This window comes from Panthera onca, chromosome X (genome assembly GCF_046562875.1).
Source record: "Panthera onca isolate mPanOnc1 chromosome X, mPanOnc1 haplotype 2, whole genome shotgun sequence".
NCBI classification, from domain to species: Eukaryota; Metazoa; Chordata; class Mammalia; order Carnivora; family Felidae; genus Panthera; species Panthera onca.
In genome coordinates this window covers 98262647-98289752 of record NC_138357.1, presented here as the reverse complement: position 1 = coordinate 98289752, position 27106 = coordinate 98262647, and the positions used below count along the sequence as shown (strand labels likewise).

Genomic DNA, 27106 nt, shown 5'->3' with positions numbered 1-27106 from the left:
AATATTTTCTTGAGGGGTTTTGCATCTGTGTTCACAAGGAATATTGGTCTGTAGTTTCCTTCCTTCAGCTGTCTTTGGTTTTAGTATCAGTAATATTGGCTTCGTAGAATGAGTTGAGAAGTGTTCTCTTCTAATTTTGAAAGAATTTGTGAAGGATTGGATTGTAAATCTTCATAATATAGTGGTACATTTCTCCATTGAAGTCCTCTGGTCCTGGGCTTTCCTTTGTCATATCTATTTTAAATTACTAATTCATGTATTTGCTTGTTATATACCTATTTAAATTTTTCATTTCTTTTTGAAATTATGGTAACAATCCTTTAATTGATAATTATATAGTACTTAGAGTTTATAAAGTTCTCTCATATCTAATATCACTTTATTTCCACATGAATCCAATAATACAAGCATTGAGACCTTAGATTTTCCTCCCCCCTTCTCCAGTCATACAAGCTGATGCACAGCCAGGCTAAGTGACTTGTTAAAGCTCCCTGCTGTTGAGCTATAGAGCTTGAATAATACAGTGTTATATCCTCAGCCTCCTGACCACTGGACCTTCATGATACCATGTTAGGAATCCAAACATGGTGAAGAATAATACATCTTCCTTTAGCCAATGGACACAAAATTTTTGTATTTAATCTTTAGGTTTTATTAACTTTTTTCCTAGTCATTAGCACTCAAAATCTTCAATTTTATAGTTACACTCATCAAAATGTCAATTACTATTTTTATGTGATCTCTTTTCTGTTCCATTTTCTATATTTGTAGGAAGAAATTTGCAGTCACAATTAGTTTCTTCTGGGATTAAATTTATTTGGGGGATAATTTCTAGATACTTAACTAATTATGTCTACAAGGGTATCTATAGAAGCAAAATAAAAACCCACAATACAATGGAAAAAAAGAAAAGAAATTGATATTTGTCAGAATTTTGTAAAGTTTGGGGAAACATTATAGTGAAATAAATATGCATCTGTATAAGACACCTCAAAAAATTAAAGTCTTGTCACTGGAGGTGGCTTGATTTTATCATTTTATTTAATATATCCATCATCCCAGTTCTTAAGCATGAATAGCATTTCTGTATGAGATCAAATCATGGGCAGACTTTAAAAAAGTAATTTTGCATATATTCCTCTTAATGAAAATTTATAGCATCCAGAACAAAAGGAGAGTTTCTCTTGTTTCTAATTCTTCAATTCTTCATTAGTGTTGACTTTTAGATTTTGTTTCCAGATTTCATATGAGTTTCCTCTGACTTAGGTCCCACTTTGGATGGAGCCTCTTGCATGCTCATCTAATTTCCTGTTGTTCATTCTGAAATGACCTTTTATTCCTTTAGTATTTATGTTTTCTCACTTGGGAACTTTGTGATTTGCTCTAATCAGTTCTCTGACTTCCCTTCAGAAAACTAAGACCAGTAAGTTTCCCCTACTTCCCCTGCCCCCTGTTATCTATATCTCAATAGTTTCCTCTTATACTTCTTCCTGGCAAGTTTCCCTGTTGTTTTTTTTTTTTTAATTGAGATATAATTGGCATATAACATGTATTAATTTTAGGTGTACAACATAATGACTTGATATGTGTATATGTTGAGAAGTGATCACCACAGTAAGTTTGGTTAACACCTATCACCTCATATAGTTACAGGGTTTTTCCTTGTGATGAGAACTTTTAAGATCTATCTTAGCAACTTTGAAATATAACAATACAGTATTGTTAATAATAGTCCGCATGCTATACATTATATCCCCAGGGCTTATATTGTATGTAACTGGAAGTTTGTATTTTTTGACCACCTTCAGCCACTTAATGGGTGAAAGTGGTCAAATTTTCTGTTTCTTCTAGAGAAGTTTTATCTAAGTTATCTAATTTGTTGGTATACAGTTATTTGTGATGTTCTCTTACTATTTTTATTTTTGTGGGATAGGTAATAATGTTCCTTCTTTTATTTCTGACTTTATTTTAGAATTGAGTCATCTCTCTTTTCATCTTGGTCAGCCTATCTAAAGGTTTTGTCAGTTTGGTTAATATTTTCAAGATTCAATATTTGGTGTAGTTGATTTTCTGTAGTGTGTTTGATTCTTTCATATATTTCCACTTCATCCTTTATCATTTACTTCCTTCTGTTTACTTTAGTTTCACTTTGCTTTGTTTTTGCTTTTTCCTTTTTTTTTTTTTTTATGATGGAAGGTTAGGGTATTGATTTGAGATCTTTCTCATTTTTTTATGAAGGTTTTATAGCTCTACATTTCCCTCTAAGCATTGTTTTACCTGTATTAAAGTTTTGATTTGTTGCATTTTCATTTCTGCTCATCAGAGTGTTTTGCAGTTTCTTTTGTAAGTTTTCTCCTTGACCCATTGGTTATTTAGGATGTGTTGTTTAATTTTCACGTATTTGTGAATTTACCAGATTTCCTTGTGTTATTGATTTCTAATGTAATCCCATTGTGACTTGGGACTATATATTATTTAAATAAATTTAAATTCATTGAGGCTTGTTTTATTAGTCTATATAGATTATTTCCCTATGTTGAGGTAAACCTAAAACCACTAAGAGAGTTGAAAATGATTGCGTCTGGATTTGTATATGTGTTTAGTGTGTGTATGTGTGCAAGTATATGATGGTGGAGAGAATGGAATGGTAATTTTCAATATAAGCTTTGTGGGATTATTTTTATTTTATTTTTTTCAAATCTATACTCTTGTAATTGTGATAAAGATAGTAACTCACAATGAAAACTAAATAATCCTTTTTGTGACAAGTTAATATTTTAAAGCATCATGTCTTTCTCCTACCCAATGCCTGCATCTTGTATGTACACAGAAATGTGCAAACACACAGACACACAGACACACACACACACACACACACACACACACACCTACACACAGATATTCTTCAATAAGAAACTAAGGAAAAGAAGAGAAAGAAACTACTTTGTGCAGTAATCTGTACACTTTTAAGTATGTTAAGATAAATTTATATATTTTCTGAGTAAGTCTATATCATGATTTCATATTTTTATTAGTGGAAATATATACAGTGTTTTTAATATCATCATTCATCCACAAAAGCATTTTAAGTTAAGGGTCACTAAAAATTAGAGAAAGATATAATCCAATTTAAGTTTGTTACATGACGTTTTGGGATGATGCATATGCAATTTGGTATTTTCATTTATTGAGTTCAGTTTGCTATTTAACACTGCCGACAATTAAAAACTTATTGATCTATTTTTTTAAAAAAATAACATTTGTTTTTGAGAGAGAGAGAGAGCAAGAGAGAGAGAGCGAGACAGTGTGAGCAGGGGAGGGGCAGAGAGAGAGGGAGACACAGAATCTGAAGCAGGCTCCAGGCTCTGAGCTATTAGCACAGAGCCCGACATGGGGCTTGAACCCATGGACTGTGAGATCATGACCTGAGCCAAAGTCAGATGCTTAACCCACTGAGCCACCCAGGCACCCCCTTATTAATCTGTTTCTAATGTTTAGATTGTGGCTCTTCTAGGATTCCAAAAATTTATTGTAAAACTAAAATAAATTATATGTACTTAGTTCTTTAGTGTGCCACACATTCCTTAAGATTTTGAATTGTTCTGCCTTTACTGGGTATTTTAAAGGGGGATTTACTTAGTGTATTATAATGAAATTCAGTGTACCACTGAGAAGAACATAAAAAAAACCCTGCAGAGTCGGTATACCCTATGAGATTTTGTTCTATAAATTTGTGCCAGTGAGGCACATTGATTATCTGGTTTCTAATCATTTCAGATATTCTCCACTATAGCTAGCTGTAAGTTATCTTTGTGTCTGCATGTGTGTGCATGTGCGTGTGTGTGTGCGTGTGCGCGTGTGTGTGTGCGTGCGTGTGCAGATGTAAATAGCCAATGGATGCTCTGTTGGTTGACCTGTGTAGCAGGCAAATGTAAAACCAGCAATCAGGGGCTTGATTTCATTCTAGTTGTATCTGTTCTGTGCCTATACCGCACCAGATTTGGGTACAGTTAACAGTGCTGGGGGGCAATTATAGGTGCATTTGGCATCTTTGACTGGAATGGCTTATTTAGACTGTCATTTGAGACCCTTCTTTCGTTGCGATCTAGTCATGTGTCTTCTGGGCCAATGTGTAGAGTTGTGTTCCCTTATGTGGTAGTCACTAGCCATTTAATTAAATGAATATTTAAATTAAATTTTAATTAAAGTTAGATCAAATTAAAAATTTATTAACTCAGCCAAAATAACATTTCAAGTTCTCAGGATCCGCACATGGCTATTGGACAGTGTAGAACTTTTCCATCTTCTCAGAAGGTTGTATGTGATAGCACGGGTGTAGATCTTTCCTGGTTTTTACTCTTACGTTTCCTGACGTGAAAGCCCAGGTTCTCGTCTCTGGAACAGGCTAATCTATAGTGGCTTGGTTGCTCTGAAGCTCTCATTTGTCCTGCTCTATATTTGCCCTAAAACTCTTGAAAATGAGGGAGAATTGTTCAGTTTTTTCACTGTTTTCTTCTTTCCACCAACCTTTGTCTTTTGAGGATATGCCACCTTTGGGTAAACTTTTGTAGTGGTTATTCTGGATTTACAATCATTGTTACAGGAAGCTAGGATGATCTTTTCAGGATTAAAAGAGAGGACATTTGAGGAAGATGGTGGTGTAGGAGAACGCTGGGCTCACCACGTCTAGCTGATCGCATAGATTCCACCCACATCTGCCTAAATAACCCAGAAAACTGCCAGAAGACTAGCAGAACGGACTCTCTGGAGCCAAGGATAGACAAGAGGCCCACGGAAGAGGGTAGGAAGGGCGGAGAGGCGGTGTGCGCTACACGGACTGACGGGAGGGAGCCAGGGTGGTGGAGGGACAGCCTGCCCAGCAAGGCAGAGCCCCCAAGTCTGGCTTGCAAAAGTGGAGGGGCTAGACTGCATGAGTTCTGACACCCAGCGGGACTTAACATCTGGAGTGTTAAAAGTCAACAACTCTGCTCTCAGGGAGCGGGGAGGGTGACAGAACACTGGGAAGGAGTGTTGTTGAGCCTGGGAAGACAGAGCTCAGCTTGGCAGGGGAACAAAGGTGCTGTAAAGCACCATCTCCCTCTCCCATCTTCCAGCCATAATCCCAAAGGGAACCAGTTCCCATCACCGAACTTGCTTGCACCATGCAAACACCAAACACTGCTTCTGTGGATCCATCCCTCTGATGGGTCTACCTCCATCCTGGTGCTGCAGGGCCCCTCCCACAGGGGACCACCTATGGCAAAGCAAGCTATGCCTGCCCTTCCCACCCCTGTGCACTTTGCGGATCCACCCCGGCTAATACGACAGATCCAATTGAAGCAGCACCACAAACCTGGCAGTGTGCAAGGAGCCCAGACAAGGGCCACACCACTCCACAGTGAGTCCTGCTCCTGAGAAAGGGAAGATAAGGTACACACCAGTCTGACTGTGGCCCTATCGGTGGGCTAGAGACACACATCAGGTCTGACTGCAGCCCCACCCACCAACACAAGTTACTCCATACAGCACAGGGGAAGTGCCCTGCAGTTGGGAGCCACCCAAGTGACTACCCAAAATGACGAAATGGAGGAATTCTCCTCAAAAGAAACTCCAGGAAGTAGCGACAGCTAATGAATTGATCAAAAAACATTTAAGCAGTATAACGGAACAAGAATTTAGAATAATAGTCATAAAATTAATCGATGGGCTTGAAAAAACCATAGAGGACAGCAGAGAATCTGTTGCTACAGAGATCAAGGGATTAAAAAATAGTCATTAGGAGGGAAAAATGCTATAAATGAGGTGCAAAATCAAATGGAGGCAGCCATAGCACGGATTGAAGAGGCAGAGGAGAGAATAGGTGACTTAGAAGAAAAATTATGGAAAAAGAGGAATTTGAGAAAAAGATTAAAAAATCCAGGAGATGAGGGGAGAATTAGAGAACTAAATGATGCAATCAAACGGAACAATATCTGTATCATAGGAATTTCAGAAGAAGAAGAGAGAGAGAAAGGGGCTGAAGGTGTACTTGAACAAGTCATAGCTGAGAAATTCCCTGATCTGGGGAAGGAAAAAGGTATTGGAATCTAAGAGGCACAGAGAACTCCCTTCAGACATAACTTGAATCGATCTTCTGCACGACATATCATAGTGAAACTGGCAAAATACAAGGATGAAGAGAAAATTCTGAAAGCAGCTAGGGATTAACAGGCTCTAACTTACAAAGGGAGACCAATAAGACTAGTGGCAGACCTCTCTACTGAAACTTGGCAGACCAGAAAGGAATGGCAGGAAATCTTCAATGTGATGAACAGAAAAAAAAAATGCAGCCGAGAATCCTTTATCCAGCAAGTCTGTCATTCAGAATAGGAGAGATAAAGGTCTTCCCAAACAAACAAAAACTGAAGGAATTCATCACCACTAAACTGGCCCTACAAGAGATCCTAAGGGGGATTCTGTGAGTGAAATGTTGCAAGGACCACAAAGTATCAGAGACATCACTACAAGCATGAAACCTACAGATATCATAATGACTCTAAACCCATATCTTTCAATAATAACACTGAATGTAAATGGACTAAATGCTCCAGCCAAAAGACATAGGGTATCAGAATGGATAAAACAACAAGACCCATCTATTTGCTGTCTACAAGAGACTCATTTTATTTTATTTATTTTTATTTTTTTTTTAACATTTATTTATTTTGGGACAGAGAGAGAGCATGAACAGGGGAGGGTCAGAGAAAGAGGGAGACACAGAATCTGAAACAGGCTCCAGGCTCTGAGCTGTCAGCACAGAGCCCGACGCGGGGCTCAAACCCACGGACCACGAGACCATGACCTGAGCCAAAGTCGGACGATCAACCGACTGAGCCACCCAGGCGCCCCAGCAAGAGACTCATTTTACACCTGAGGACACCTTCAGATTTAAAGTGAGGGGATGGAAGACTCTCTCTCATGCTAATGGAAGTTAAAAGAAAGCTGGAGTAGCCATACTTCTATCAGACAAACTAGACTTCAATTAAAGGCTGTAACAAGAGATGAAGAAGGGCATTATATAACTGTTACAAGGTCTATCCATCAGGAAGAGCTAACAATCATAAATGTCTATGCACCGAATATGGGAGTCCCCAAATATATAAAACAACCACAAACATAAGCAACCTTATTGATAAGAATGTGGTAATTGCAGGGGACTTTAATACTCCACTTACAGCAGTGGATAGATCATCTAGACATAGGATCAATAAAGAAACAAGGGCCCTGAATGATACACTGGATCAGATGGACTTGACAGATATATTTAGAACTCTGCATCCCAAAGCAACAGAATATACTTTCTTCTCGAGTGCACATGGAACCTTCTCCAAGATAGATCACATACTGGGTCACAAAACAGCCCTTCCTAAGTATAAAAGAATTGAGATCATACCCTGCAGCCTTTCAGACCACAATGCTATGAAACTTGAAATCAACCACAGGAAAAAGTCTGGAAAACCTCCAAAAGCATGGAGGTTAAAGAACACTCTACTAAAGAATGAATGGGTCAACCAGGCAATTAGAGAAGAAATTAAAAAATATATGGAAACAAACGAAAATGAAAATACAACAATCCAAACGCTTTGGGACGCAGCGAAGGCAGTCAGTCCTGAGAGGAAAATACATTGCAATCCAGGCCTATCTCAAGAAACAAGAAAAATCCCAAATGCAAAATCTAACAGAACACCTAAAGGAAATAGAAGCAGAACAGCAAAGACACCCTAAACCCAGCAGAAGAAGAGAAATAATAAAGATCAGAGCAGAAATAAACAATATAGAATCTAAAAAAAACTGTAGAGCAGATCAATGAAACCAAGAGTTGTTTTTTTGAAAAAAATAATCAAAATTGATAAACCTGTAGCCAGGCTTCTCAAAAAGAAAAGGGGGATAACCCAAACAGATAAAATCATGAATGAAAATGGAATTATTACAACCAATCCCTCAGAGATACAAGCAATTATCAGGGAATACTATGAAAAATTATATGCCAACAAACTGGACAACCTGGAAGAAATGGACAAATTCCTAAACACCCACACCCTTCCAAAACTCAATCAGGAGGAAATAGAAAGCTTGAACAGACCCATAACCAGCGACGAAATTGAATCAGTCATCAAAAATCTCCCAACAAATAAGATTCCAGGACCAGATGGCTTCCCAGGGGAGTTCTACCAGATGTTTAAAGCAGAGGTAATACCTATCCTTCTCAAGCTATTCCCAAACATAGAAAGGGAAGGAAAACTTCCAGACTCATTCTATGAAGCCAGTATTACTTTGATTCCTAAACCAGACAGAGACCCAGCAAACAAAGAGAACTACAGGCCAATATCCCTGATGAATATGGATGCAAAAATTCTCAATAAGATACTAGCAAATCGAATTCAACAGCATATAAAAAGAATTATTCACCATGATCAAGCCAGGTTCATTCCTGGGATGCAGGGCTGGTTCAACCTTCGCAAATCAATCAACGTGATACATCACATGAATAAAAGAAAAGATAAGAACCATATGATCCTGTCAATCGATGCAGAAAAAGCATCTGACAAAATTCAGCATCCTTCCTTAATAAAAACCCTCGAGAAAGTCGGGATAGAAGGAACATACTTAAACATCATCAAAGCCATTTATGAAAAGCCCACAGCTAACATCATCCTCGATGGGGAAAAACTGAGAGCTTTCTCCCTGAGATCAGGAACACGACAGGGATGTCCACTCTCACCGCTGTTGTTTAACGTAGTGTTGAAAGTTCTAGCATCAGCAATCAGACAACAAAAAAGGAAATCAAAGGCATCAAAATTGGCCAAGATGAAGTCAAGCTTTTACTTTTTGCAGCTGACAGGATATTATACATGGAAAACCCGATAGACTCCATCAAAAGTCTACTAGTACTGATACATGAATTCAGCAAAGTCGCAGGATACAAAATGTTCAGAAATCAGTTGCATTTTTATACACTATTAATGAAGCAACAGAAACACAAATTAAGAAACTGATCGCCTTCACAATTGCACTAAGAAGCATAACATGCCTAGGAATAAACCTAACCAAAGATGTAAAAGGTCTGTGTGCTGAAAACTATAGAAAGCTTATGAAGGAAATTGAAGAAGATATAAAGAAATGGAAAACCATTCCGTGCTCATGGATTGGAAGAATAAATATTGTGAAAATGTCAATACTACCCAAAGCTATCTACACATTCAATGCAATCCCAATCAAAATTGCACCAGCATTCTTCTCGAAGGTAGAATAAGCAATCCTTAAATTTGTATGGAACCACAAAAGACTCCGAATAGCCAAAGTAATTTTGAAGAAGAAGACCAAAACAGGAGGCATCACAATCCCAGATTTTAGCCTCTACTACAAATCATCAAGACAGCATGGTATTGGCACAAAAACAGTCACATAGACCAATGGAATAGAATAGAGACTCCCGAATTGGACCCACAGAAGTATGGCCAACTCATCTTTGACAAAGCAGGAAAGAATATCCAATGGAAAAAAGACAGTCTCTTTAACAAATGGTGCTGGGAGAACTGGACAGCAACATGCAGAAGGATGAAACTAGACCACTTTCTTATACCATTCACAACAATAAAGTCAAAGTGGATAAAGGACCTGAATGTGAGACAGGAAACCATCAAAACCCTAGAAGAGAAAGCAGGAAAAAACCTCTCTGACCTCAGCCGCAGCAATTTCTTATTTGACACGTCTCCAAGGGCAAGGGAAGTAAAAGCAAAAATGAACTCTTGGGACCTCATGAAGATAAAAAGCTTCTGCACTGCAATGGAAACAATCAGCAAAACTAAAAGGCAACCAACGGAATGGGAAAAGATATTTGCAAATGACATCAGACAAGGGGCTAGTATCCAAAATGTATAAAGAACTCACGAAACTCCACATCCGAAAAACAAATAATCCAGTGAAGAAATGGGCAGAAAACATGAATAGACACTTCTCTAAAGAAGACATTCATATGGCCAACAGGCACATGAAAAGATGCTCAACGTCGCTCCTCATCACGGAAATACAAATCAAAACCACACTCAGGTACCACCTTCCACCAGTCAGAGTGGCTAAAATGAAGAAATCAGGAGACTATAGATACTGGAGAGGATGTGGAGAAACAGGAACCCTCTTGCACTGTTGGTGGGAATGCAAACTGGTGGAGCCACTCTGGAAACTAGTGGAGGTTCCTCAAAAAATTAAAAACAGATCTACCCTGTGACCCAGCAGTAGTACTGCTAGGAATTTACCCAAGGGATACAGGAGTGCTGATGCATAGGGGCACATATTCCCCAAAGTTTATAGCAGCACTTTCAACAATAGTCTAATTATGGAAAGAGCCTAAATGTCCATCAACTGACAAACGGATAAAGAAGATGTGGTTTATATATACAATGGAATACTACGTGGCAATTAGAAACAATGAAATATGGCCTTTGGTAGCAACGTGGTTGGAACTGGAACATGTTATGCTAAGTGAAATAAGTCATACAGAGAAAGACAGATACCATATATTTTCACTCTTATGTGTATCCGGAGAATCTTATCAGAAGATCATGGGGGAGGGGAAGGAAAAAAAAAGTTAGGGAGGGAGCTAAACCATAAAAGACTGTTAATAACTGAGAACAATCTGTGGGTTATTGGGGGGTGGGAGGGAGGTGAGGGTGGGTGATGGGCATTGAGGAGGGCACCTGTTGGGATGAGCACTGGGTGTTGTATGGCAACCAATGTGACAATAAATTTCATATTAAAAATAAAAGGGGACATTTGACTGACACCTGCCCATTTTCTATTCATAAGCATTGTTTTCTACCAACACTGGTTGGGGGACTGAAATCTTCTTCAGAATATCATTTTTAAATTTGAGTTACTCCTCTGAACAACGACATCCATGAAAGTGCTTCAGTGGCACACGTCACAATCCCTCTTCATTAGATACCTCAGTGGTTTCATAATGATAGCCCTCAGTTTCTTTTCTCTCTCTGTGTCACTGAGTTTCTGTGTAAGGTAGATAAATCTTGAATTCTTAACAGTTTTGTTGAGAGATTAAGACTTAATGTGGATGGAGAAATCATCGAACCTCTGAATTTTGTATTCAGAATAATTACAGTGCTATCTTGGATATAAACTCATTTTATGTAAATTGTCCGTGAAGATGTGAGGTATGAGAGGGCAAGTCCAGCATAACTTCCCATGTACATGCTATTGGCAGTTACAGAAGGCAGGGAATGACTGTCAGCTTGTGAATTCAGCACACAACACATATACTGGTGGAGTTTTGTATGTTGAACTACCTTTGCACTCTGGGGGTAAACCCCACTTTGTCATGGTATGTAATGCTTGTAACATGCTGAATACAATCCTTAAGAGAATACTAGCAAACTAAACCTATCACCATGTTATACCCTTTGACTATTTTCCAGAGTTCTAACAAAGTTTGTCCTGTAAACCTTTGCTTGTTTTTCAATGTTTCTGTGGAGGGATGGGCATTTGGAGTTTGCTTTCCATTTTTTGGCAGATATGATCCTCTCCTTTCCTGATGTGAACCCTAAACATCAAGATGAACTCTTTTTTTTTCTCTTTGATGCAAAGTTATATTTCTGTCATGGCTGGACCACAGAGTCTTCATTTTAAAATGGGAGACTCGCTCTGTATAATTGCCAAGATGTTCTGAATCTCTAAGTGTTCATTCTTCTTCTATGACTCATTAGCTGTCTATATTATTAGTCCGTTTTAGATTTTGAAGCCAGATGTATTAAAACCAGAGCTAAGGAATTAGCCTTAGCTTCTTTTCATTTCATTTGTTTTAAAAATTATGATGCACTAAAAGTCTCTTTCTGTTATATGAACATTGACAAATTGTACAGTAGAATAGCAAATACAAAAATCAATATAGAGAACACTTGTATAACCTCCTGTACATTTTTCTTTTACTTATTTGCAGTCAACCTTTCCCCCAACTCCACTTCATGACAAAAAATGGTCTCATTTTGTTTGTATAATTTTACCTTTTTCACTTATATATCATATTAAATGAAGTCATAGGATATATTGCCTTTTCAGTCTGGCTTCTCTTACTTAGAATAATACATATCATATTCATCCATATTATTATGTGTAACACTAATATGTTACATTTCATTGTTGAAAAGTATTCTTTTGTGTGGATTTACCAAAGTTTTATTGTCTATTCGTGATCTGGAGGGAATTTGGTTTGTTTTCAGGTTTTAGTAATAGTAAAGCCACTATAAAATTTACATTCAGGTGTTCATTTCTCTTTGGTAAACACCTAGGATGAGGAATTGTGGGCCTTATATTAAGCGCATATTAATTTTCTGAGAAAATGGAAAACTGTTTTACAAAATGACTATGAAATTGTGCATTCCTATCAACAGTGTGTAATATTTTAGGTGGTCACATCTTCATCACCACTGGGTAATGTCATTTTGTTTAAGCCATTGTGATAGGTGTGATGGGTGTTCTGTCCTCTGAATCAATTTGCATTTCCCTAATGTGTGATGATGTTAAATGTCTTTTCTTGTGACAATATGTCATATGTGTATTTTATTTTCTCAGTTGTCTTTTCACATCATTTACTTAGTTTTATTAGGAAGTTTGATTTTTATTGATTTTTATGTATGCTTTTATATATTTTGAATACAAATTGGATTTTTTTTTTCGTCCAAAATGTGTTTTTGGCTTCTAATTTTATTTTTTTAAGCATTATCTTTTTTTTTTTTCTTTTTTTTTTTTTCTTTTTTATTTTTTAATATATGAAATTTACTGTCAAATTGGTTTCCATACAACACCCAGTGCTCATCCCAAAAGGTGCCCTCCTCAATACCCATCACCCACCCTGCCCTCCCTCCCACCCCCCATCAACCCTCAGTTTGTTCTCAGTTTTTAACAGTCTCTTATGCTTTGGCTCTCTCCCACTCTAACCTCTTTTTTTTTTTTTTTTTTTTTTTCCTTCCCCTCCCCCATGGGTTTCTGTTATGTTTCTCAGGATCCACATAAGAGTGAAACCATATGGTATCTGTCTTTCTCTGTATGGCTTTTTAAGCATTATCTTTAACAGAACACTTGTTTTAGTTTTATTTTAGGACATTTAATTGTATTTTTTTGTAGATTATCTTTTTGGTATTACATTTAAGATATCTTTGCCTAACCAAGGATTACAAAGGTTTTTCTTCTACGTGGTTTATAGTTTTAGGCTTTATATTTAAGTCTTTGGTCTATTTTGAATTAATAGGAATTATTTTTAAAATTTATTTCTTATTTTCAAGAATTATTTTTGGGCTTATGAAAAATAAACCAAGTCTTAATTTGAAAAAAATGCAGTTTCAACATCACAAGATAAATTTCTCTGTGAAACTGTTTTTTTTTTTTTTTTATGTTCAACATCACTCATCATCAGGGAAATACAAATCAAAATCATGATGAAACACTACCTTACATCTGTCAGAAAGGCTGAAATTAATAACACAAGAAACAGCAGGTGTTTGCGAGGATGTGGAGAAAGAGAAACACTCGTGCACTGTTAGTAGAAATGCAAACTGGTACAGCCACTCTGGAGAACAGTTTGGAGGTTCTGCAAAAACTAAAAGTAGAACTACTCTACAATTCAGCAATTGCACTCTTAGTTGTTTACCCAAAGCATACAAAAATACAGATTCAGAAGGATGCTTGCACTCCATTGTTTATAGCAGCATTATCAACAATAATCAAACTAGAGAGAGAGCCCATGTTCATTAACTGATGAATGGATAAAGAAGAACTGATGAATGGATTGTGTGTGTGTACACAATGGAATATTAGTCATCAAAGAATGAAACCTTTCATTTGCAATGACATGGTTGGAGCTAAAACGTATTATGCTAAGTGAAATAAATCAGCCAAGAAAGACAAATGCCATATGATTTTACTTACATGTGGAATTTAAGAAACAAAACAGATGAACATAGGGGAAGGAAATAAAAACAAGAGAGGGAGGCAAACCATAAGAGACTCTTAACTGTAGAGAACAAACTGAGGGTTGCTGGAGGGGAGGTGGGTGGGGGGATGAGCTAAATGGGTGATGGGTATTAAGGAGGGACCTTGTTATGATGAACACTGGGTGTTATATTTAAGTGATGAATCACTAAATTCTACTCCTGAAACCAATGTTACACTACATGTTAACTAACTAGAATTTAAATAAAAACTTGAAACAACAAAAAATAAAAATGTTTGAAACCTAAAAAAAGGAGTATTTTTTTTAACTGCTGTTTTGCTAAATCCGTAGTATCTCATTATAGCTCCAGAACTTACTCATCTTGCAGAACTGAAACTTGGTTCCTCTTGACCACCATGTCCCCATATCTCTCTCCTTCCCAATAGCCCCTATGTACAGCATTCTATTTTCTGTTTCTATGACTTTGACTGTTTCTGATTCCACATATAAGTGAAATCATATATTATTTGTCTTTCTGTGTCTAGTTTATATCACTTAGCATAATGTCCTTCAGGTTCATCCATATTGTTGCGAATGGCAGGATTTCCTTCTATTTTCAAAGCTGAAAAACATTCCATTGTATGTATACACCACATTTTCTTTATTCATTCATCCTTTGATGGTCATTTAGGTTATTTCCGTGTCTTGACTGCTCTGAATAATGCTGCAATGAACCTAGGAGTGCAGGTATCTCTTTGAGATCCTGATTTCAGTTCTTTTGGATAAATACCCAGAAGTGGTATTGCTGAGTAATATGGTAGCTCTGGTAACAATATTATACTTCATAATGAAATTTACTAAGAGGGTAGATCCTAAATGTTCTCACAATGAGGAGGGGAGGTGAGAAAGGTAAAGTATATGAGGTGATGGCTATGTTTTAATTAGCTTGATTGTGGTGTTATTTCATTATATGTCTATCAAATCATCGAGTTGTACACTTTAAATATATACAATAAAAATAGTACCACAGATTTCTTATAGCACAAATAATCACAGGTGTAATGTATTTTTTTTTGTCCATCAGGTGGCAACGTATGACTTTTGCATTCAAGTTCAGATTAATTTCTTTGAGGCTTCAGAACTTTACACTAAATGTTGTTTGTCAAAATCTCCTATGATTCCAAAGACAACACCACTTATTCGACCATGCTATGTTCAAGCTACTGGTATGTACTGTGAAACAGTTGGTGTGCATATATCAAATATTGACACTTGAGCAGCTAAAAGTTTTTAAAAATCAGATTATGATATTTACTTTTTAAAAAAAGAAATATTAGAAAGTACAATTATCATATGATTCCTGTGTGTGTGACTTAAATTGTGAGTCTGTGAGATTGAATTTTGAGAAACAGTATAACAAAACCTATGTGAGTTCGCTTCTAGCTGAGTCACAGAAACTGTATCAGGTGAGTTTCGTGCAAAGAAAACTTGATTTGCATCAAATAAGGAGATCCAGGGACATGATTTCCAAAGCTGTGACTCCCTGAGAGAAGGTGAAGGGATACCTTTGGTTTAGGGTTAGGATGAATATTTAGATGGTTAAGTCTTCTCATTGTATGTAGAGGCGGGCATAAGGCTATCCATGTGCTTTAAGGAAACATGCCTATGTATACATTGTATGTTATGCAAATGAGCTCGAGGTTCTTTCTTGGGTGGAGATTTTAGTATGATGATGAGATAAAGGTAATGGTAGGTCATTCCAGAGGTCACTTGATGTTTTGCCTAGGCATGAATTGTAGGTTTTGCTCAAAAGGTCTGTGTGGTCTTGGGCTGGTAGGAGGTCTGGTCAGGGCAACCTGCAGGGTGGTTTCCAGTTAAGAGGTAAGGCAGAAAGAAGATCTTAAGGAAAAAATGGAAGGCAAAAGTTAGTGAGTTCAAGCAGGTGGGTAGTAAATGTCAGGTCTAGCTGGTGACAGTAGCATAATAATCTCAGATTAGTGACTGTTGCTTAAAAATATAGGTTATAATTAAAAACAAAAATGAGTTTAGTTACTTGTTGTGTGGGTACTTTTTAAATGATTAAATTAAAATATAAATTATTAAAATATACTAGATATATAATGCACTGATAGAAATTTTATTTAAGAAATCCCCACCCCCCCAAAGGAATAGGTTACTAAAGGACTAAGCATATGTATAAAAGGAGAAGTAAAAAAGTAAGTAAGTAAGTAAATAAATAAATAAATGTAAGTATATTAAATTTTTTTTGTATTATTTACTTAATTTTCTCCAAATATTCAAATATAAAACCAGTGCACTCTGTAAACCCTACTTTGGCAAGCTTTGGTGGTTTTGCATTTTATTACATGTGTTTCAGTATTTTTCATGAAAAGTTAAGTCTAGTTTATGCTATATTATGCAATATTTTGTTTTTTAATTCTGACATTAAGTTGTCATTAATAATAAAATAGTGCTCAGTTGATAATTACACTTGGCATCTAGTAAGAGAAGCCTCATTAAAGTAGCATATACAATGCAGAGATTTATTTCATTCCTTTTTAAAATACAGAATTAGGGGGCGCCTGGGTGGCTCAGTTGGATAAGCATCCGACTTCGGCTCAGGTCATGATCTCGCGGTTCGTGAGTTCAGGCCCCGCATCGGGCTCTGTGCTGACAGCTCAGAGCCTGGAGCCTATTTCAGATTCTGTGTCTCCCTCTCTCTCTCTGAACCCCTCCCCACCCCCCCACCCCCCCGTTCATGCTCTGTCTCTCTCTGTCTCAAAAATAAATAAATGTTAAAAAAAAATTTAAAAAAATAAAATAAAATACAGAATTAGAAAGTCTGCAGCTGGTAGGGAGCCTCTGTGGAGTTTTCTCTCTTGTTTTAAGATATCTTTTTTGGAAAAAAATCATTGTCTAATTTTGTTCTCCTAATTAGGTAAATTATTTTCATGAAAGATAAAATTTACCTACTTGACAAATAAAAATTAATGTACCATCATTATGGAAAATTGGAAAATGTTAGAAACACAGAAATGTCATCTAGTATGTGAATATTTAGAGCATAGTATTATTAATATGTTGGTATTTTATTCTTCTTTTGTTATATGCCTTTATTATTTTATTTTTTAACATAGTTGTGATCTTCCTGCCTGTGTTCAGTTGAAATCTCTTCATTCTTAATAGAAATTTTTATTTAGGGGAGCCTGGGTGGCTCATTCGGTTGAGTGTCCTACTTCAGCTCAGGTCATGATCTCGTGGTCTGTGAGTTCGAGCCCCGCCTCGAGCTCTGTGCTGACAGCTTGGAGCCTGGAGCCTGCTTCAGATTCTGTGTCTCCCTCTCTCTCTGCCTCTTCCCCGCTCAGGCTGTGTTTCTCTCTCTCTCTCGAAAATGAATAAATGTTAAAAAAAAAAACAAAACAATTTAAAGGGGCGCCTGAGTGGCTTAGTTAGTTGAGTGTCCGACTTCAGCTCAGGTCATAATCTCGCAGTCCGTGAGTTCGAGCCCTGTGTCGGGCTCTCTGCTGACCACTCAGAGCCTGGAGCCTGCTTCAGATTCTGTGTCTCCCTCTGTCTCTGCCCTTCCCCTGCTTGTGCTCTATCTCTCTCACTCTCAAAATAAACATTAAAAAAATTAAAAAAAGAAACTTTTACTTAGATGTTATACACTCTTATTAATTGTATAAATTAACAGTGATAGCTATTATAGAATATTTCATCCTGTAAGTATCTCTTATAGGTTATATAAGCATAATTCTAAGCATTTAGGTTGTTTTTTTAAAAATTTTCTTATTCATATAAATATTGTAGTAGTGAACATTTTTATGTATAATACTTTTTCCCTGTTTAGATTTTTTTTCAGTGATATTCTCTTCATTGGCTGCATTCCTTCTAAAGTATATACATGTTAAAGCTCTAGATCATTTTGCAAAAGGGCTTTTGTAAAGAGTTTTGCTGTTTCAACCCTCCTTCAGTGTAAACTCTAACCAGCATTGAATTAAAGAAATTGGATATTTTTCTATGTTATTAAAAGTATATCATTTCAATTTTCATGTCAATTTCTTTGATTACTCATGAGGATTAAAATTTTCTGTCTTTGCTATTAATTCTATATTTCATATATAAGTTATCTGTTCATGAACTTTGCCTTTATCAGTATGGTTATGTATCTGTCTGATAGATGTCACTGATTTCCTTATTTATATTACTTTTTTTCATTTTTACGGTGAATTTTTTCTAAGATTCATTGTTTGCCTTTAGTTTTGTTTGTTTTTCAATAAATCTCTTAAAATAATTTTATAGTGAAATTTAGCTATTGTTTCCTCTGTGATTTCTAACATTCTTTTAAAGATTAGACCATCTTCCCTAGCTACAGAATTGGTTTATGTGTAATACTGTTTTTTTTTTCCTATTTTTAATGGTTTAAAACTTGTTCAATATTTTCTAAAAAAACAAAAACAAAAACAATTTCTATACTTAATTTGTTTATTTTTAACTTTATTTATTTATTTTGAGAGAGAGAGCATGAAACAGGGAGGGGAAGAGAGAGAGGGAGAGAGAGAATCCCAAGCAAGCTCTGCACTGTTATTGTGGAGCCCATTGCGGGCCTTGAAGTCACAAACCATGAGATCATGACCTCAGCTGAAATCAAGAGTCAAGTGCTTAACTGACTGAGACACCCTGGCTCCCCAGTACTTATTTAATTTGTTAAAAAAAAATGTTGCTGGGTCGCCTGGGTGGCTCAGTCGGTTAAGCGTCCGACTTCAGCTCAGGTCACGATCTCACAGTCTGTGAGTTTGAGCCCCGCATCGGGCTCTGGGCTGATGACTCAGAGCCTGGAGCCTGCTTCCGATTCTGTGTCTCCCTCTCTCTCTGCCCCTCCCCCGTTCATGCTCTGTCTCTCTCTGTCTCAAAAATAAATAAACGTTAAAAAAAAAAAATTAAAAAAAAAATGTTGCTCTATTTCCAGAGAGGATTGGAATGTCAAAGCAGACTTGGTTGTATCATATAACTTATCAACACCAAAGTTTACTAACGATTCAAACGATACAAATATAATCAGGCAGAGATGTAACATTTCTTTTGTAGAAGTTGGCATCTATTAGACACAGGTTTCCAAATTGTCCTTTTCTCCCTCCTTAAGATGCCTTTTGCTTTTGAATTGACTTTTGAAAGTCATTTGTAGAAACCTTTGTCTCAAAGGAAGCTGTTTTTTGTTTGGAGCTTCCCATTTTTATACTCTTAATAGTTATACATATAGGAAATGTCTATATGAGGAATTGTCATTTGCCTCATAAATCCATAAATTCCAGATATTTTTGGTTGGCCATTTGGACAGGTAATGCGTGTCAAAAGTTTTCTTTGAAATAGTCCACTAGTCAATTCCAATTTTTAAAAATGTTTATTTTGATAGAGTGCATGCATACATATGTGAGACCAGGAAAGGGACAAAGGGAGAGGGAGAATTCCAAGCAGGCTCCACATTCTCAGCATAGTGTCTGGCTTGGGTCTCGATCTCATGAACTGTGAGATTACTACCTGAGCCGAAATCAAGAGTCAGGCGCTTAACCCACTGAGCCACCCAAACACCCTTAGTCAATTCCATTTTTATGTTTGCAAGGAAACTTGGTCAAGTCCATTACTCTCTGAGATATCCCCTCAATAGAAGGATGATGCCTTAGTAGGGGACTCATAAGCTTGCTGTTATCTCTTTATTCCCAAATTACATGCATTCCTTTTAAAATTAAAATAGTGCTAACCCAGAATTGTAATCCATCATCTCCTTCTCAAGGCTTATCCTGCACCCAAGACGCAGTGACTTTTTTCATTAATTATCTAATGAAAACACTTATTTAATGACAAGCATTTTCACTCACTTGAAACTCTAATTCTTCTTAAAAATTTTGCAATATAATTATAGTTTAAATTTCAATTAAAATTTTTATCAGAGATTTAATTGTTTTGACAATATATTGTTCATTGTTAAGCCAAGTAGTGTATCTGCGTATTTTATTTACATTCTTTCAACTTTTTATTTATCCCTGGAGTTAATTCCTCATTTGTCCTTAAATATTTGACAAAATCCTTCCATGCCACAAAGCTCTGTATTATGCTTATATGGACACTGTTCCACATGGTAGTCTACCCTGTCAGATAATGTGTCATAAGTTCTCATTCCCTGAAAGCAGCCCTTCTGGAGCACAACAACCTCCTGCTCCAACATGCACTGAGTGCTTTCTTTTCCTGTGACAGAACTCTTGTCTAAGACTTCCTTTCACTATAACGTGGGCATTTTCTTTTCTCTTTTCTGTCTTGACTCTCCTGTTTTTTCAGTCCCTTGCCTTCCTATTTCTTGGGTTACTTCACTGTTTAGGTAGATTACATCTTCCAGGAGCTTCTAAAGAGTGTAAGGGAGATAATTGAGAATTTCCTTCTCTGAAAATGTCTTTTATTTGCCTCTCATATTTAAATGATAATTTGGTTTAGTATGAAATTCTAGATTGAAAATAATTTTCCCTCAAAATTTCGAAGATATTATCATTACCTTCTAATTTCCACTGTTGTGTTTAGAAGTCTGATGACATTCTTCTTCCCCATCCATTACATAGGACCTAGCGTTTCCCTGTTAGAAGCTATTAGAAGCTGCTTTTTATCCCTGGTACTCCATTATTTCACAATGGTGACTTTAGTGTGAACCTTTTGTCTTAAGTTCTTGTGGACCTTTTCAATATGGAAATTCATGTCTTCCAGTTCTATAAAGTTTTCATAAATTATTTCCTTGAAAAGTTCCTTCCCACTGTTTTCTGTATTTCTTTCGTTCAGACTTCTATTGTTGTATTTTGTACTTCCTGGATTATGTTATATATATTTTAATTAAATTATATATTCTCTCCTATTATCCTTTTCCTTATCTTTTTGTTGTACTTCCCAGGATATTTTTCTGACTTTATTATGTCTTAAGAAATTATTTTGGCAGTTTTAAACTAACAAGGGTTAACTTTTTTTCTGATTATTTCTTTACATATGGACTTTTGAAAAAATAAAAACACCTTTTATCTCTACTTGTATTATTATTTCTTTGAAATTTTCTTCTGTTGACTATCCATTGTCTCAATTTTTGCTGAATTATTTCTCCTTCATATTGAGGAGTTTCTCAAATGTCTGTTGATTTTTGCCTATTCTCTCATGATCATTGGTGAGTCTTGCAGTGCTGGCTTCATTACCAACTGTTATATCATTGCCTGACAGTCTGGATCCCAGTGAATATTTAAGGTGATCAAAATGTTAGTCTGTAAGACTTTAATCTTGAGCAGTTCATTTTTTCTAGAAAATGCTTCTTCAAAGTAAAAAGATAATAAGGATCATATATCAACAACAGTATGCATGTAAATTTGATAACCAGATGAAATGGAGTAATTCCTTAAGAGACACAATCTGCCCAAACTCATACAAGAAGAAACAGACAATCTGGATAGGCCTCAATCTATTAAAGAAATTGAATCAATAATTAATAAGCTTCAAAAACAGAAAGCACCAGGCCCAGATGGGTTCATTGGTGGACTCTATCAAACATTTAGGGAAGAAATCATACCGATTCTCTATAATTCATTCTGTACAATCTCCTTCAGAGGATAGAAACAGAAAGAATACTTTTTTAACTCATTTGGAGGTGATTTTTGCCCTAATCCCAAACCAGGCAAAGACATTGCAACAATAGAAAACAACAGACTAATACCTCTCATTAGCATAGATATAAAAATCCTTAATAAAATATTTGCAAATCAAATCCAGCAGTGTATAAAAAGAATTATGAGGGCGCCTGGGTGGCTCAGTCGGTTGAGCGTCCGACTTCAGCTCGGGTCACGATCTCGCGGTCCGTGAGTTCGAGCCCCACGTCGGGCTCTGGGCTGATGGCTCGGAGCCTGGAGCCTGCTTCCGATTCTGTGTCTCCCTCTCTCTCTGCCCCTCCCCCGTTCATGCTCTGTCTCTCTCTGTCTCAAAAATAAATAAAAAAAAAAAAAACATTAAAAAAAAAAAAAAGAATTATGCACCATGACCAAGTGAGATTTATCTCATGTATGCAAGGTTGGTTCACATTCAAAAATCAAGTAATGCATTCCATCATATCAACAGACTAAAGAAGAAAATATCACATGATCATATCAATAGATGCAGGGGAAGAAAAAGCATTTCATAAAATCTAATACGCTTTCATGCAAACAACTTAGTAAATGAGGACTGGAGCATAACTTTCTCAACTTGATAAAAAATATCTACAAACACCCTAAAGCTATCATCATTTTTAATGATGAGAAATGCAAAGCTTTCTCAGTAAGATTAGAAACCAAGCGAGGATGACCCTTTTCACTCTTTAAACATTGTACTAGAAGTCCTAGCTAATGCAGTAGAGCATGAACAGGAATCAAAGGATACACAGGTTGAAAAGGAAGAACTAAATTCTTTGTTTATTGAAGATATCATTGTTTATGTAGAAAATCTAAAAGAATCGATTAAGAAAGACACTTCTGGAACTAATAACCTCATATAGCAAAGTTGCAGGATATAAGTTTAATATACAAAAGTCAATTGCTTTCCTATATACAAGCAATGAGCAAATGGAATTTGAAATTAAATACAAAATACCATTTATATTAGCATCCAAAAAAATGAAGTACTTAGGTATGAATATAACAAGATATTTATAAGATCTATATAAGGAAAGTTAAGAAATTTATCTGATGAAAGATAGCAAAGAAGAATTAAATAAATTGAGTGATATTCCACATTCATTCATAGGAAGTCTCAATATTGTTAAGATGGCAGTTCTTCCCAATTTTATCCAGAGATTCAATGCAATCTTAATAAAAACCCCAGCAACTTACTTTGTGGGTATTGCCATATTGATTAAAAGTTTATATGGAGAAGGAAAAGACCTATAATAGCCAACACACTACTAAAGGTGATGAACAAAATTGGAGGACTGACACTATCCATCTTAGAGATTTTCTACAAAGGTACAGTAATCACAAGACTTTGGTTTTGGCAACAATACAGACAAATAGATGAGTGGAATAGAAAAGAGAGCCCATGGGGCGCCTGAGTGACTCAGTCAGTTGGGCGGCTGACTTTGGCTCAGGTCATGGTCTCACGGTTTGTGAGTTCAAGCCCCTCATAGAGCTCTGTACTGACATCTCGGAGCCTGGAGCCTGTTTCAGTTTCTGTGTCTCCCTCTCTCTGCCCCTCCGCCACTTGCACTCTGTCTCTCACATTGTGTCAACAATAAGTAAACATTAAAACAATTTTTTTGAAAGAGAGCCCACAAATAGACCCACATATGTAGTCAAATGATGTTTGACATAGTAGAGGCAATATAGCTCAGAAAAGATATTCTTTTCAAAAAATGGTGCTGAAGAACAGGACATCACAAAGAAAAATGAATCTAGATATAGACCTTACACCCTTCACAAAAGTTAACTCAAGTGGATCACGGGTCTAAATGTAAAATACAAAATGTAAAAACTTTTAGTAGAAAGCAAAAGAAAAAATCTGTATGACCTTGAGTTTGGCAGTGACATTTTAGATACAACAACAGCGGCAAGATCTGTGAAAGAAGAATTGATAAGCTGGACTTCATTAAAATTAAAAATTTCTGCTCTTCAAAAGACGCTGTCAAAAGACCAAAAAGGTGTATTTGCAAAAGTCATGTTTCTTTTCACTTCTGTACTTTTGCATTGGTCAAACTCTATTATAGTGACTATTTTAACTATGTTTACATTATTCTCAGCTTAATATTTAGTATATTTTATACTCTTCTCGTCTCAAGAATAGTTTTTCTGTTATACTTGTAATTAATTATCATTAAAATACAAAATTGGAATTTTATAGATGTGATTAAACATGATATTCTATGAATGTTTTAAAGTGTGATTTTGTTTTCTCTCTGGGTACATAAAAATACAAAGAATATTTTTTATTTCAGGTTGAGAAGTATAGTAATAATTATCTATGAGCTAATATCTCTTAATATTTTATCAGTACATTTATTTTCTTATAGTATTGCAAGCACCATTGAGATTATCCAGCACTGATTTTACATTTGAAATCCCATTTTATACTATGGATCCTAATAACAAAGTCACAAAAACTCAGGTATGTATAGAGAAATGATGCAGTTTACAACTTTTCTTTTTACTGTGGTTTTTAGTTTATTGAGTTGATTATTCTGAAGCATTTGTTTTAAGAATACTTTCATTTTTAGAGAACTTGCATATCTATATATTGTATTTCTCAGAAGTAATTATGAAAATATATGGACACATATAAAGCCATTTTTATATATGCATATATTTAATAGGACTATTCAAAATATTTTATTTTTTAAAGAATCTTTTCCTTTTTTTAAGTTTTATTTATTTATTTTGAGAGACATAGAGATAGTGTGAGTAGGGTAGGGGTAGAGAGAGATGGAGAAAGAATCCCAAGCAGGCTCCATGCTTGGCACAGAGCCCAATGAGGGGCTTGAACTCACGAAACCATGAGATCATGAGCTGAGCTGAAACCGAGAGGAGGACACTTAGCTGACTGAACCACCCAGGCACCCCCCAAAAATTTTAAATAGAATTAAATCATCTGTCTCTCCTTATATAAAATGGGGCTATGATTAAATTAATGTGAAATATGTTCCGTACAGGTAAGGAAATGTGGTGGAAGGTAATAATAAAAACGGGAAAAGTCCAGGTATATAATAAAGTGACTTCTATGACAATCTACTCTTTTTTTCTTACTAGATATCTCTGCATCTCTCTCTCTCCTAATTAATCCATCTAGAAAGAAAAAAGAGTGACATGAATAAAAAGGAAGCTCATACATACATAGTAGAAAATTGTATTTGTAGTGCCCCTTTATTATCTTATATATTGCATTTCCTGCAATTAATTTTGAACCTCTGTAGCTTTGAGGGCAAATTATATGGAGAAAATATTTAACATTTTATGCGTCAAATAATAGCCAAGTGCTACATGAAATTATAGAGAACAATAAAGGATCTCTTCTGACATTAAAATGTGATGGTTTTAAGCATACTATCAGTAAGACTTCTATCTATAATATAACTTCAAGGATGCAAAAGATTTTGTGTTGGGACTAGAAAGGAAGCATTAGTGAACTGAATTGGATTGAATTCCAAAAGAAAAGCAATCCCTCTATAAATATGATTTTATTTTATATCATTGAATTGTTTTCAATTGGCATAATAAAAGATGATCTAGACAAGAGCCTTCTGTCTTGAGTGGCAAAGTGGTCATATTGGCCCCACAGAGAAGGAAATGTGATTCTAATATACTGCTTGGATTTGCCATGAATGATATTTACATAGTCATAATAAAATATATTATGCAGAGAAGTCGTAATATGTTTGTGGGGCAGAATTCAAATTGATCCTATATAGTGTATTACATGTAAAATGACAAGTGTTTGATATGTACAATGTGTATGTGAAGGTTAAGTTGACAGAAGGGTTGGGAATGGTAGAAGAAAGGAGTGAAACTCATTTTACTCAGTGGGTAATTAAAGGAAATTGTGTAAAGTTGACAGAAGAACTAGAGATATAAATATATTACTTCAAGTTACCAGGTGAGTAATGGAAGAATTAAAATAATTTAAATATCCACAATTGGGAGGTGGAAAGGGGAGTGGAGATAGTATCTATGAGCTAAATCCTCATCTTCACTAGTGGGCACTCAAGAGACAATATCTGGGTCTGATAAATCATGACATAGCCATGTGATAGAGTAATGGCCCCCAAAGTTATCCAATTTCAATCCCTAGAATTTTTGAGTACACTGTCTTCTATTGCAGAAGATACTTTGCTGATGTGTAATGTGATTGACATTAAAGACCCTAAGCAAGGGAGATTATCCTAGATGATCTAGATGGTCCCATTTGACTCATGTGAATGGTTAAAACCAGAGAAGTTTTCCTGACTGTGCTCAGAAGAAAATGTGATGACAGAAGAAAGGTAGAGAGATCTGATGTTGCTAGATGTGAAGATGGTGAAAAGGAGGCCACCAGGCAAAGAATGTGTTTGCTCTCTACAAACTGGGAATGGCAAGCAAATAGCCTTCCCTAGAGCCCTCCAGAAAAGATCATGGTTCCTTCACCTTGATCTTAGTCCGGCGATAAACCTGTTGAACTTCTAACCTACAAGACTGTAGTTTAATAAATTTGTATGGCTTTAGACTACTAAGTCTGTGGTCGTTTGTTATGGCAGCAATGAAAAAGCCTCAAGTAAGCCATATCAACATTATATTGAGAATAAGGCTATAACTATCAGAGAAAATCCAAATCAGAATTAGCTAAAATTGGTTGTTTCAGGGAAGCAGAGCTGTTGATGAGAAGGAGTTGAGTGGGACAACTGGTTTTTATAAGTATTTTAAAATTATTTGTGTAAGCTACTAACATGTATCATTTTGATAAGATTATTTTTAAAATGACAGTGGTACACATACTAAATGTTTCTTTATAGATGACTGTATCAGTTCTATTCTTGGGCTAGGATTGGAAAATGGATATTTTAGAGATCTGCCGTTTCTTCATTTCAGAATGAGAAAAATGAGGCATTCAAATGACTAGTACAATTTCATGCTCACCTTCTGTTTTAAAAGATGTTTCTTTCTTTATAAGATGCAAATTTTAGAACTAAATAGATATTTAAGTACGGAGAGACATTGGGAATAAAATCGCCTATTTTTTTAATCCTAAATATTTTAAATCAATCATACTTTAGAAAGAAAGGAAGTATGTTATTTTGTTGTGGTGGCAATTGCATAGATCATTGTATACTCTTCAAATTTTGAAGAGTAAAGTTAGAAAAATACCTAGCTCAAGGTTTTATTGTAATAGTCTGTTGCACAAGTCTGCACACATGTCATGCATATAGCTCCCAGATTTATCAGAACTTTACAAAGACAGTGCAGAGATTTTATGTATACTCTTCACACAACTTCCCGTCATGCTAACACCTTATACAACCATAGAACATTTTTCAAAACTAACAAGTTAACATTAGTACAAAATTATAAGTTAGACAATAGACTCTATTTGGGTTTTGTTGCGACCGGCGCAACAAAC

At 35.9% G+C, this 27106-nt stretch overlaps 1 protein-coding gene across 1 annotated transcript in view; it reads left to right on the top strand.

The window, feature by feature from the left end:
* The window catches only part of CFAP47 (cilia and flagella associated protein 47), a 544336-nt gene that overhangs the window by 94412 nt on the left and 422818 nt on the right, over nt 1-27106 (top strand). The window contains exons 22-23 of the mRNA XM_081794138.1: nt 15063-15204; nt 24033-24127. Coding sequence (XP_081650264.1) covers nt 15063-15204; nt 24033-24127 — 237 coding nt within the window. The remainder of the gene's footprint in view (nt 1-15062; nt 15205-24032; nt 24128-27106) is intronic.